Below are 14,251 nucleotides of genomic sequence, written 5' to 3'. Positions count from 1 at the left end.
CTTTGAGTGACAGAGTGTCTCTTAGTAAATTTCCCAGCACTATTCTTAGCAGAACATGAAAACCAGTTTGAACCTCAGACCAGTTCCCTGTGGATGAATGTCTGGCCCCAAAACCACCAACTAGTCAGTACTAACTGGGAGCTCAGACAGTTTCAGCAAACAGGGTGTTGGCTGAGCCGTGGAGAATCCCTCCAGATCAGAGTTGAGGCACAGTGACAGCGCCCCATGAGAACTAGCATAGTCACTGACGTGATGGGCCCATTCTATATACAGAGAGCTTCAGTCCCCTAAGGGAGTCAGTCGGATCCTTTTTTGAGCATTAAATTCCTATTCTCTCTGAGCCATCATTCACTTCCTATTCAGTCATGTGCTGGCCTGAGAAATGACACTGGGGGCATTTGGGTGGAGTTGCAGCTTGGATAACTTTGGGGTGGAGGGACGAGGTGAAGTACCAGATGGTCTTTTAACATCACAGGAGAGTTTCTGACTGACTTGGTGTCTTTCAATCACCTTAATTTCCTCTGCAGGCTGCTGCTGCTCAGCAGATTCCGATTTCCCTTCACACATCTTTACAGGCCCAAGCTCAGCTTGGGCTGAGGGGAGGCCTGCCTGTCTCCCAGTCCCAAGAGATCTACAGCTCCATACAGCCCTTCAGGTAACAGTTTCTGGGTTTGTTTCCCCATGGCCAGAGCTTTCATGTTTTGATCTGCAGGGGTGTTCTTTCCCCCTCCTTTTCCATTTCTGCTAATGTCCTTCCTTTGCAACTTTCCATCCCCTTTCCTGCCCACACCCACAAGTGTTTGCACAGTACTCTCCCTTCCCCTCCTAACAGATGTAGAGGAGAGAGAGTTCTTGTGTAAATAGGAGAATGCCAAATAGGAAAGCAGGGAAGTTATATTCTTTCCACATATGACATTGGTGAGACCGTTGTTGGAATGCTTTGTCCAGTTACGATGTCCACACTTCAGAAAGGGTGTTGAAATACTGGAAAGGGTTCAAAAAAGAGATACAAGAATGATTCATGGGCTGGAAAATACACCTTCGCATGAGAGACTAAAAGAGCTCGATTTATTTGGCTTACTGAGAAGATTGAGGCAGCTTGATCACGGCCCATCAGTACCTACACAGGGAGTTGATCTCTGATCAGAGGGCTCTTTAATCTAGAAGACAGAACAAAACCTAGTGGTTAGAAGCTGAAGTGAGAAAAATTCAAACTGGAAATAAGATGCAAATTTAAAAGCATAAGTAACTAACCACTGGAACCCGTTACCTAGGGCTGTGGTAAAGTCACCATCATTTGGTGTGTTTTTAAATCAGGACTGGGTCTTTCTGAAAGATATGCTGTAGTTCAGCCACAAGCTATTGGGCTCACAGGAGTTACTATGTGACATTATGTGGGCTGTATTTTGCAGGAGACTAGATGATTGTAATGGTCCCTTTCAGCCTCAAGATATATTAATCTTGATATAAGTGGCTTTCTGTGGTAATGTCAAAGCCAGTCAAATCCTGTGTGAATCACTTTCACTCTTGCCAAACTACTGTGGACTTGTGCGGTATGTCCACACGGTGTTTTAAAACTCCTGGCAGCCAGTCTCAGAGCCCGAGTTTACAGACTGGAGCTCACACTACAGTGTTATAAACAGCTGTGTAGACATTTGGGCTCAGGCTCTGAAGCCTGAAGAGGGGGTTGGGTTTCAGATCCTGAGCTCTGGCCCGAGCCTGAATATCTACTCAGCTGTTTTTAGCACCGGAGCGTGAGCCTGAGTCTGTAGACGCAGTCTCCGAGGCTCACTGCCATGGGTTTTAAAATGCAGTGTAGATGTATCCCTGGTGACCTGGATCCTCCCTTTCCACAAGCATTTCTACAGTTCTGGGCCCCTAACACAGTGCTTTGATTTACACTGTTTGGGTGGGAAATTGCACACCTCTTCCCCCCCCCCAAATACTCATACAAATGTGGGGATGAAGACTTCAGAACTTTCGGGGGTTTTCTGTCTACTAGTCACGTGCAGCTCTCTCTTTACTTTCTGCCGCACTAGAGCACAGTGGCCTTTCCAAGACGTCCATCATCTGTGGATAAATTAACTAGAATTGGTCAATTCTAGTTGATTTCACACTGCTCCTGGTGAGGGACAAGCATCATGGTGCTCGCTCATAATTTTGAAGGAACTTCTCAGTGTGGGTGACTGAGACAATGCAGGATTCCTGCAGTTCCCATGGATGTTTGTCCATATCCCACAGAACACTTGCCCAGTGCATTTGATTGCCAGCCTATGCTAAAAAAGTCCCAGGTTTGGGAAAACAGGCATGTTACAAGAAGGTGCATTTGGCAGAGGGATGCAGGGATGGTGGCTGCATACTGGTCTTCATGTGGTGCCCTTGGCCTGACTTTAGATAAAAGAAACTGATCTGCTGAAAGGTAGAAGCCTGGGTTCTCTCCTGCTGACGGAGATCAATCAAGTGCCCTAGGAAACATTCAGTGAAACAGTTTTTACCATCCAAGGTGGTTTGAGCTACTTACCAATACAGTCACTTCACTGCCACTATATGACTGAACTTCGTAAAGAGAGAAATATTGATTCCATTGAAGTCAGTGACAAAACTCCTATTGACTTCAGTGAGATGGGGACTTAGCCCTAAAAGCTTTAGGATTAGTGTGAAAGGAGCTGTCCAAAATTAAATTCTAGTGCTGAAAAAAAAAGAAAAAAAAAAGTGAAACTACAGGTTTTTATTCCCTAGTTGATCTTTGTAGTAGAGATTACTGTTTAGAATGCTGTTTGCAGCCCACCAGCCAAATGCAGTTTAGGAAGTTGTATGCAGTCTCTAATAGGCTTTATCACTGTGCATTAACCTGTTTCTCTTCTTTAGGTCTCCAGTGTACATGCACCCCAGTCTGTCCCAGCCCAGTACCATGGTCCTGACAGGAGGTGCTGCTCTGAAGCCCCCATATTCTGCCTTCCCAGGCATGCAGCCCTTGGAGATGGTAAAAACACAGTCTGGGTCCCCTTATCAGCCAATGAGTGGAAGCCAGACACTGGTATATGAAGGCCAGATAAACCAAGCAGCCAGTTTGGGAGCCTCACAGATGATGGACTCCCAACTTACACAGGTTAGGAACAAAACTAGCATGCCCCCCCCCCTGTTTTTTTGCATGTGTTCACAGAAGTGCAGTTTCTGAGACTGGGTCTTAGTTGCTGTTTGTGGTGCACCATATACTTTCATCAATAAGGCCTTCATAACGAGACAATAGTGATGTTAGAAGTACAGCACACCAGACTTTGAGGTGCTTTACTTGTTACGTGTACCTCTGTTTAAAACACACAATGGTTAACTTAGTGAAATTAAGTATCCTCCTTCGGCTGATGGCAAAGGCCTGTGATTTGAGTGTCCACTACTGATGTGACTGCTACTTTGCATTTTCTTAAAGCTCTTACTGTGCTTTTGGGATCTGAGGCCATGACATTGCAGTGATTGCTGCCCTAAGAGCCCCAGCTTCAATAGGCCCACACCTCCCCGTATCTTTAGTAGTAACCATTTAAAAATCATCAGTGTTTTCAGGGTAATTTTGTTTGACCTTTAATTAAAGACCCATCTCTTTTTATTTCAACTCGTTGAGTGTTTTGGCCTAATTAACAATTTCTGCTAATCTGTTGGGTGGTATCTTAATAGAAGTTTCACTGTGTTTTCATGTCATCCTCTTGCTTTTTTCTTTATTAAACATAGTTCAGAAAGGCACAATAAATCCTTCTGTCAGGGCAGCTGTGTTTATATGGATACTGAGCACAACTATTGAGTTGCTTCCGTGGAGAAGTATTGTAGTTGGCTGTAAACTTCGCTTATATTGCACAATACAGTAAATGTTTAAAAAATACAATAAAAACCAGAATATTCCTAATCTTTTTATCTTAAAGAGGGACTTTCATGCTGAGGGAGACTCAAGAACAAGGATTGTTAATTACAGAAAGTAACTTAGCTGGGGAAAATGAAGAGGTTACTGGCCAACTAAGTATTTGAAGAAGTGCTTTATCCCTTGTAACCTGGTCTTTCCTTCCTGGATCATGTAATGAAGCCTTAATCCTCTGTCATTACAATGTGGTGTCATGGGAAGTCCCAAATCCAGCAATTATGCGAACTGCCAGATCGAGTAAGAGGGAATGAGAGGCTGCGAGGGAGAGAACTCTTGTTTTAAAGATCTCTGATAACTAGCAAAAGTGGCAAGGAACACAAGGAAAAGCCACATGCAAAGTGAATAGGTTTCTTGGACAGCGTGATAAATATGGGCATCCACTTCATTTAAAAAAAAAAAGAAGGGCAGCACGGCTTGCTAAGGATCATGGCAGTGTATATGAATTGTGCCTGAGTTTGTAAATGGTAGCCTCTTCTTGCCTCTTGTCCTCCCTCCATGTTTTACGAGCCCTTTTGAAAATTTGGTCTTTTTTAATAGCCATTGAGTCCTGAGTTAATTTTTTTAATCACTTTTAACCACCACCATCATCAATTGTTTCAAGAAGGGATTGAAGCCTGTCATGGAACGTAAAGCTGAGGCCAGTGTGAACCTTCCTGATGTTCCAGTCCCTGAAATCACACCAGCAGAGGAGTATAGCAGATTTTTAGATGTGGACATCGAGCTGAAAACAAAAGGTGAGCTGTCTGACGCCATTGTGGCTGCCATCACCACTCAGAGGGCTTGCCATGCAGTGACCACGAGGAAGACTGAAGAAGAACCAATGAAGGCTCCAGGCGATCAGGAAAGCCCTGTGTCTGAGCACAGTCATGCTAGAACAGCACTTTATTAAAAGAACAGATGGTGTGGTTACAGGGTCTGGCAACTCTATCTTAAAATAATTTTCAGTATGAAAGTCCCTCTTTAATGTTCACATCTGCATTTGTTCTATAGCGGTGTGTCAGGTTTAAGATGCTTCTTTTAGGTATGCTTTGAAGCATAAAATGCTGTGCTTTTAAGGTATTAGTAGGGAACATGTTGAGACGGACCATTGTTATTTCCATTAAGTAATCAGATGTAAATTATCATGCAGCTAACAATGCCTATGCCTGGGTCCCAGCTTCCTCTCCCCCGGTATGGTTCTGGCCAGCAGCAACTGATTTTACCACAGTCCATCCAGCTTCCTCAGGGGCAGAATCTGTCTGTAGGAGCTCCCCGCAGGATTCTTCCACCTGGATCTCAGCCTTCTGTCCTCACTACCAGCAGGGAGGTAAGGGCTATGTACTGCATGAACACCTTGGCATTCTTTAAGGAGTCTTGCATTTGGGTTTGGTCCCTCTGTAATTTAAAAAAAAAAAAAAAAAAAGAGGCAGGGGGAAGCCTCTTGTGGGGTACAGTTCGTCATTAATGGGGAATCATGCTTGCTTACTGGGGCCTTATCTTCCAAACCAGTGATAGGAGTGGAAGCAAAGCCCAAGCCACAGTCTCTCCAGTTCTTCTGCTGTTCATGATTCCACTTCCAGGAATCAGAACCTTCTCTGGATCCAGTTTGGAATTTCCATTTAAATTAAATGTAAATTCCAGGTTTTCTTAGAGATCAGATGGGTGATTAACCACAGGCACACCTGGAGCACTGCTCATAAAGTGCAACACAGTTGTAAAATGTCTCCATCTGAGTGGACGTGTCAATGTTGTGTCTGGTTAGATGTATTCTTATAAGGAATGTTTTCTCGTGGAGAGCACATGGGTGGCTAGAAGTCAGGCCTTTGTGTTCTCTTCCTGATTGTCCCTCAAATTGGGGCAAGTCATCCTGCCCGAGTGCCTCAATTTCCCCATCTGTAAAATGGGAATAATGATACCTGCTTCATAGGGGGTGGGGGCGAGGCTAAAGATTGATTGAAGTGTTTGTGAAGTGCTTTGAGATCTTTGGATATACAGAAGATATTTTCTAACTCATTTCCCTTCTTAGTCCTCCCAAATGGAAATGAAAGGGTTTCACTTCACAGATGGTAAACAGAACATGTCCTCCGGAGGATCTGTACCATCACCACATACTTACAGGTAAAGGATCCGGAGCTTAGCCCCATAGCTCTCGAATGAGGTCTTGGTTGAAAAGTGTTGAACGGGAAAGGGTATAGTACTTAGCACTTGCAGAGAAATGGTGTTTGTATCATGCTTTCTTCTGCAGGATCTACTGATGTCTTCAAACGTAGAATCTACATTATTCCAGATACTGATGTAAAAGTGTCATTGGGACAGCTTTGTTGTTTGGGGGAAAAAATCCCCACAAACCACCCTAATTAGCTCCGTGGCACTTCGGCGAAATGCAGAAAGTTACTGGGTTGCATCAGAGCCTTGCGATTCTAAGGGAATTAAATTGGTGTTCTTTGCCGATGTGGAATAAATGTCAGAATTCTAGTTTTGTCCTCACAAGCCCAAGTAGCTGAGGGACTAATGTCCAGAAACTCTAAAACCTCAGACTCTGAGCCTCCTTGATTCTTAGTTGCATTTTCTCCCCCGTCTAGTGAATGTGCTTTCACTTGGGTTGGCATTTTTAAGAGCTCAACTGGCCATATAAGGATGTTCTAATGCACAACTGGCCCTGCTACTTGCGTACTCTAAAGAGATCTTGCTTTCACACTGACCATGTTCCTGTTCCATTGGTAATGGTCCATGTATGCTCTCATCCCTTTGATTTCTAGGCCTAGCTCTGCCAGCCCCAGTGGGAAGCCATCTGGACCAGCAGTCAATATGGGTTCCGTGCAGGGACACTATGTACAACAGGTAGAGTATGTTAATATCTTTTGAGTCTTGTCCTGAGGGTATCTGCTCTTGCATGCTGCCAGATTCATAGAGATCCTATCATTGTGTTTTGAGCTGACAGGCAACCATGCCTGTGCTGTTGGCAGTGCTAGGATGTGGACTTCGCTTCCCCTTGACGTGTGTGTGTGTGTTCGATCGATCGATCTGTGGTGAGCCCATTAGCAACACTGACCTTTTTCCTTGAGTCTCTTAAAGGGCTTTCCCTGTGTTTATGCTGTTTGGTATTTTGATTTGAATAACCATAGCACCTAAGAACCCTAAGTTATTGACCAGGACCCCATTTGCTAGGTGACCTTGCAGTTCTAAGTAATCTGCCCCACGCCAGCCTGTCCCCACTTCTTCTCTATGTTTCAGGTTTCTCATAAGTGTGTACTGTTATGGTAATGTTGGCTCCTTAATTGTTACCGTCCTCCTGACTTGGTTTTATTTATTATACATTTATTGTATTATTATTGAGCACTCTAGTGGAAGATAAGGACATATCAGAAACCAAATATATCTCCCCATCTATTTCTTGGTCTTTATCTACCCACACATGAGACCAAATGACTGAAAACTCCTCCGGGAAAGCAGATGAGAAGTTACCTTGGTTTAGCCGGGAGATTTCTCACTAAAAGTTGAGGATGGCAAATAACGGGGAGATGTGGATACTGTTCCCAGGCCCGCCACAGACTTGCTGTGTGACCTTGGGGAAGTCAGTGTCTTTTTGTTTTCCCTGTCTGTAAAGATTGGGGTGGGGAGATGATGTTGAAGCTAAAATAGCTCATGATTGCAAAGCATTTTGGGATACTTACATGTGAAGTGCTTTAGAAGAGCAAAGTGCCTCAAAAATGGGGAGTACTAGAATTTTGGAGCAAATTTGAGTGACTATCTTAGTAGGGGGAGATACCAGCTTCAATGCACAGCCAACAAATTCACATGCTTGATGGATTTTAGCTATATTGCTGGGTGTGAGGTGCTCGGAACCTATGGTGATGGGCCACACAAGTATCACTGTATATCCATGAAGGGGTAATCCGAAACGAGAGGGAAAAGTAATTGAGCAATCTCTGGCAAAGCAGTAGCCCAAGTAACCTTCTGCAGGTTGCTAGACCTCACTTTAGGGAAGCTGGTGTTAAAATTGCTGCCTGCTTTTATTGCTTTGGGTATAGTTTGGGAGGGAACTGACTAGCAGTGTGCCAAATACTTACCAGTAAGAAGCCTTTACATTGGAGCTGCACGGACAGTTATGCTATACTAGGGTTACCATTCGTCCGGATTTACCCGGACATGTCCTCCTTTTGTGTGCTAAAAATAGCGTCCGGGGGGAATTTGTAAAACACTCAAAATGTCCGGGATTCCCCCCCTCCCCCGGCAGAGCAGAGCGAGTGGCTGGGAGGGCTGCAGGAAAGTCCCGGGCTGGACTCTGGAGCAGCTGTAGAGGAGCCGGATCCGCCCTGCATTCTGAGCCGGCAGCTCTCCCCTGCAGCCCGGTCCAGCAGCACTGTGCAGGGCCAGGGACCGGGTTTTGTTGTGCTGGGGAGCGCAGCCATGTGTCCGGCTCGGCTCGCACAGAGCCCAACACCCTGTTCTGAGCAGCAGGGTAAGGGGGCCAGGGAGGTTCTGGAGGGGGCAGTCAAGAAACGGGGGGGCGGGGGGGCTTTTTGGGGGGAGTGGAGAAAGTTTTGGGCAGTCAGGGTACAGGTAGGGGGTAGGGTCCTGGGGGACAGTTGGGGGGGGTCTTAGGAGGGGGCAGTTAGGGGACAAGGAACAGGGAGTCTTAGGTAGGGGGTGGGGTTCTGGAGGGCAGTTAGGAGCAGGGGTCCCAGGAGGGGGCAGTCAGGGGACAAGGAGCGGGGGGGGGTGGGGAGCTGGGAGTTCTGGGGGGGGGCTGTCAGGGGGCAGGAGTGGGGAGAGGGATCGGAGCAGTCGGGGGACAGGGAGCAGAGGGGTTTAGATGGGTTGGGAGTTCTGGGGGGGGGCTGTCAGGGGGCAGGAGTGCGGAGAGGGATCGGAGCAGTCAGGGGACAGGGAGCAGAGGGGTTTAGATGGGTTGGGAGTTCTGGGGGGGGGCTGTCAGGGGGTGGGGAGTGGTTGGATGGGGCGTGGGAGTCCCAGGGGTCTGTCTGGGGGTGGGGGTGTGGATAAGGGTTGGGGCAGTCAGGGGACAAGAGGCAGGGAGGCTTAGATAGGGAGTGGAGTCCTGGGGGGCAGTTAGGGGCAGGGGTCCCAGGAGGGGGCAGTCAGGGGACAAGGAACAGGGGGAGGGTTGGGGGTTCTGGGGGGGCGGGAAGTGGGAGGGGCAGGGGCGGGGCTAGGGCGGGGCTCCTCCCGTCCTCTTTTTTTGCTTGCTGAAATATGGTAACCCTATGCTATACACCTTTTGTCTTTGTTCATTCCTAGGTCCCCTTGATAGCTAATTCTTTGTTTCTCTATGTCAAAAGGCAAAGCAGCGAGTGGATGAAAATAAAACCAACCTGGGAGCTGTGAAATTGCAAGAACCATCCTCTGCAAACCAGATGAAGCCGGTGCGCACGGGAGCGATCAAACCTCAAGCAGTAAAAGTGGAGGAAAGCAAGGCCTAGGAGAGCCCGTGATCACCCGCTGTCTCTACTGGCTGAGGGAGGCATTGCAGCTCAGCCTGTACCCCACTGGAAGTTCTGAAAATCTGGCCAGATCCACCCCCAACCCAACACTGACTAAAGCAACATAATCCAAGCCCCTCTTCAACAAAGCAGTTTGAAACAATGGATATGACATTGACCTGCTTGCTCAAAAACCAAACCAACCACCTGCTCCCATGTGACTGTTGAGTGGCTCAAGCCATTTTTATTTTCATACCCCCACCCACAGGTAGCCAGGATAGCTCATTTGGCAAAGCCCATCCTTCTCCTTCCCTACTTCTGTCAGCAGAATGGCAACAGGGGGAGAGGGTTAGTTGGAGGTTTTTCATTTTAAAGGCAGCTGAGGTTTTTACAAAAAAAAAAAAAAAAAAAAAAAAAGCTATATCTTTGTTTATTGCAAAACTTTTATATGTTCTCTCATTCCCCCTTCTCTCTGCCCCCTCATTCCTCCCAGAAGATAACTCCTCAAACCAATATCATGTTCTGAGATAGAACCTGCTTAATTTTATATACAGTTCTGTGCTACATTGACAGTTGTGACTCTCTTAAATTGAATTGCTTGGGTGTTCTCCCCCCAGGAGGTTTAACCTTTCACATTATTTGATTAAGAGAAATACAGGACAGTTAAGGCATTCAATAATTTTTCAGTATTTTGGTTTTAAGCTAGAAGCAGTGCTTGCTTTAGAAGTAAACGTGTAACAAAGGTATGTAGTAAATCAATGCATTAATCTTGAAACTCGCACCACTTAACTGTAGCTTTGGGGTGCCCTGTGCACAACAAAATGTGGCGTTTTTGTTTTAAGGAAAGGCACTGAATTTATGTTGCAAGCTCATCTGGATCTAGTTGTTTTTGTCGGTTGGGTTTTGTTTTGGAGACTGCCAAATGCACAGCGAAAGGTAAATCATGGATTTACAACATGTAAAATCTGTTAATGAATCTCCACACGTTGCATGGGTCAGAAGAGTTGGCTAGAGCCAACAGGTCTATTTGGACTACTTTTTGTAGTTGTGATGCTCTCGCTATGCTCCACCCTTGGCCACTCTAATTCTTTATGCCTCCTTGCCTCATGGGCTGCTCTGTTTCCCATGGGGCTGCTCTCTGAGCTTCACTCTACCTTCTTTTTCAGGTCTTGCTCTCTGCTTCTTTCTCGTCTTCATAGCTTTTTGCACAACTCCCATGGACACAAACCAGTGGGAACTCCCCCTCCCCCCCTCTGCATACCAGTCATAGTACACAAATTCAGTTTTGTTTTGTTTTTTGGCATCACAAGCATATGGCTACATAGCGGCAGTTTGGATTCATCCCTGTGTTTCCTCCTTCCCCAGACTAACAAGTGGTTCTCTCCTTTTGGTGCAGTTGCATACAGTGGGTATGCACTTCCTCAAAAGAATTTGGGGGCATATTAAAAAAGGTTCCAATGGGAAGGGTGTCTTTGATTGTGTGTGTGTGTATGTATGTATATACATATATCTATCTTGCAGGAATGACTTGCCAGTTCCTGAAGGTGCTTGGGTCCTAAAGCTGATATTGGTCTTAAGTGAACTGAACCACCTCCAGCTAACTTGTTTGTACTATTTAGCTCTTAAAAAACAAAGAATGGACTCTGTTACTCTGAAATTAGGGAAGGAGAATGTCACTTCTCTGGTAGATGATAGCCTACTGACTGTACCATCTACCTATGCTAGATGGCAGCAGGTAAATTGCTGGTGGTTCCAAAGAAGACATTTTGAACAAAGAATGTAATTGGGAAGTGGTCTGAAAGTGTTTTTGTAGAAGAGCAGGTTCTCCAGGATTTTCTAGAGATGCATGTGAAGTTTTAAGCTAGGTATAAATCAGGTTTATACAATAACATTAGAAAGATCTTAGACACCTGAACTAACTTAGACATAGTAATGTCCCCTCAGATCATGGTAAAGAATCCTGAAGGGATTGGGATAGGTTGGTACTTTTAAAAAAAACAAAAACAGAACTTTCTTTTTAATTTTGTGGATTTTTAATTTTACAGCAGTGTGTCAGCATGTCTCTAGCACTCTACAAAGTACGGACCTTGAGAGTTAATGACACACAGAGCCTTCAGAAATCTCCCAAACTTGTTTTCTCATCTGCTAGTCGTCATTCCTGCTCCCAACATTTTCCGAAGACGACTCCACCAGTGAGTCACCCAGCCCCCTTCTATCCCTGTCTCCCTCCATCTTCACCTTGAAATATTGTGATCAATTGAATTGGCTAAAATTTCTTTATTACATTGTGCGCCCTCTTGATGCCCCCCCACTCCTCCATTCTTTGCCCAGCTGGCCCAAGATAATATCAGACCGGAGTCTAATGGCTAAAGACTTATCCAAGCCTCTCTTCTCTTTCCTTCCACCCCTAGACACACTATTTAGTCTTTTCAAAGACAAAGATCTTTTTCCTTCATCATATACGACTCTTGAATGGTCCTGTGTGTTGGAGAAATCAGGTTATTGCTAGATATGAGATGTTTCAGTCCCTCTGGTGTAAATGCCATCAGAACTATAGTTCTTCCTGTTGAAAAAGGTCATCACTCTTTCTCCTTTACCCGCTTCATCCCCAAACAGAATAAAACACTAAAATTTATTTATATGTATTTGATGTTGTAGGTCTAGGTGAAAAAGTAAATGTTTCACTGCTCTATTTATATATTATGTCTGAATTATTCTGTGCAGGAAAGGCCAAGAAATGCATGAGAGCTTCATTCCATTCATCACCTTTGCGTGACTGTCAGCTGTGGTTTACAAGACTCTTTCACTTAACGGATTTTTGTCTGATGGAAAGCAGTTTTAGAGCCCAAAGTTTTAACTTCTCTGCCATGTTGTTTGTTAGCGCTAGTACAAGGTTAGTGCAGCCTGTGATGCTCTTGAGTCAAATAAATGGAACTGTCTCCAGTCCTCAAGGTGCAGAAATGTAAAGGTCTCTGGGCCCTATACCAATTCATTTTTGGGAGGGAGAGGTTGAAGATGCATGGAATGTTGATGGATTTATAGGTGGTTACTTCTACTTGCCATCTCCACTCCACTGCTGAAAGGTTGGGCTCCGTAATGACTTCTTTGCTACTGAAATTTGCTTTATCTGCAAACTGGCTGCCAAACAGATACAGTATGCAGTGGGAGGGAGAGGTGGGATCCATAAGTATTCAGAGGCTAACTGTGTTCTGCATTTTAACCAGACTGTTTAGTGGAAGGCCTGAAGCATGTATGTGTGTAAATACTATTCTATTATGCACAGTGACTGCTGGCCTGTCAGCTGCATTCAGTGCTGCCTACTTTCCTCTGTGTTCAGTCTGCTTTTAGCTCTCAATTAAAAAAAAATTAACGTGAGTTTTGAAAAAGATGCCCTGTATATTTTAAATAAAAGGTTAAATCAGCACAGTCACCAGTGAAGCAGGTGGTGGTGTTGATCTTTCATAACTCACTGTTGGCTTTCCCATTTGACAGCTGTACAGCATTCAGTAACTCTGAATGTGTTGTCAGCCCATTGAATCTCATATGTGTTTGTGTACATGCAGAGAGGCGCGACATTTAACAGAGTTCCTTGCGAGAATGCTGCAAAGCTACAAGCTACCCTGTGGTTCATGTATATTTATATAGGTATATAAAAATGGAGCTTAGCATTTCTGCTATGTCTCACTTTTTGGCAGGCTACTATATTCACTTTTAAACGAGCACCACTCCATGCTAAGATCTGTTCTGTTGCATTATGTTATCCTTCTTCTGTTTTGCTCCTGACTGGTGAAGCACAGATTAATTTCTTGGAATGTCAACTATTTTTGGCAGACAGCCCCCAGTTTCCTTGTATGAAAGATTTCTCTTAAGAGTAAGAATTACATTTACAATAACAAGCAGAATCCTTGTAATGTAGTTGTGGCCCATCAATAAGAGATGAACAATTACTAAAGCAATGGAACTACTGGCTGTGTGAAGAGGCAGAACCAGTCCAACTATGTATTTTTGGCTTTTTTGGTTTTTAAATCCAAAGGCCACCAAGTGGCATAGACAACCTCTTGGATTTAATGATTTGACCCTAGCACCTCAAGATGTCTGCAGTCTATAGCTAACTGGTAGCCCTGGGAATCACAGCAGCAGCAATGGAGGCACTCACTCTTTAGCATGTCAAGGCATTGTCCTTAGTTGGAATCCTTTCTCTGGTTCTGTATAAATTGCATTCATTGTTTCTAAAGGGGATATTGTACTCCATAAAGCTTACAACCTCATGACCTGTACAGTAAAGTTTTTTTTGGCCTTTCCTCTTTGTCTTTTCACGTAGACCAGATATTTGAAAGGGCAGACGATGGATAAATGTGTAATGTGCAACCTGTTTATATTTTTTGGAAACTTTAACTTGGACCAGAACTCAAATCACGAAATCACCAGGCCAGTGGTGGCACACTCTTTATTGCCCTTTTTCCTTATTTTCCGTACCTATTGTTTCTCCTTTCAAATATGTGATTGTATTAGCTCTTTCCATATGAAAGAATTCTCCTTATTTAAATAAAAAAGTTAAAAAAATAAATAAAGCAGATTATGCTTTTCTCAAATTCCCTGCGTGATTTTGTTTGGTTTATATTTTTAGGAAGAGATTTATGTAGTTAGGTTTTTATATTGTGCCTATTACCATGCTCTCTGAACACTTAATGCTACACTTAGCATTCTCTACCATAACTAAACAGATGTTTTTGCCTTTCCTAATGGCTTACCATACACACAATTCCTATCGTTTACAATAGCTTATTTATATCATTGTGATAGCTAGGGCCCCCTTGTGCTCGGTGTTGTACAGGGTAGTACCAAGGAAGAGAGCGCTTGTTAGCGTTTATAGACTAACTAGAAGATTGAGAGTTCTGCCAGGCAGTTGTAAGCCCTGTTG

General features: G+C 44.5%; 1 protein-coding gene across 5 annotated transcripts in view; it reads left to right on the top strand.

Annotated features, from left to right (window-relative positions):
- The window catches only part of PRRC2B (proline rich coiled-coil 2B), a 69,466-nt gene extending 55,544 nt beyond the window's left edge, over positions 1-13,922 (top strand). For 4 of the 5 annotated variants that reach the window (XM_054007732.1, XM_054007735.1, XM_054007733.1 and 1 more), the window contains 6 exons: positions 528-655; positions 2,869-3,109; positions 5,037-5,213; positions 5,913-6,004; positions 6,646-6,727; positions 9,190-13,922. In XM_054007732.1, coding sequence (XP_053863707.1) covers positions 528-655; positions 2,869-3,109; positions 5,037-5,213; positions 5,913-6,004; positions 6,646-6,727; positions 9,190-9,330 — 861 coding nt within the window. In that variant the 3' untranslated portion in view covers positions 9,331-13,922. Of the gene's footprint in view, positions 1-527; positions 656-2,868; positions 3,110-4,511; positions 4,642-5,036; positions 5,214-5,912; positions 6,005-6,645; positions 6,728-9,189 lie in introns of those variants that run through there. The other variant, XM_054007734.1, reaches the window with a different exon arrangement.
- The last annotated feature ends 329 nt before the right edge of the window (positions 13,923-14,251 follow it).

Source organism: Malaclemys terrapin, chromosome 17, assembly GCF_027887155.1.
Source record: "Malaclemys terrapin pileata isolate rMalTer1 chromosome 17, rMalTer1.hap1, whole genome shotgun sequence".
NCBI classification, from domain to species: domain Eukaryota; kingdom Metazoa; phylum Chordata; order Testudines; family Emydidae; genus Malaclemys; species Malaclemys terrapin.
The sequence above is the reverse complement of the archived record's forward strand: the minus strand, read 5'-3'. Positions and strand labels throughout refer to the sequence as shown.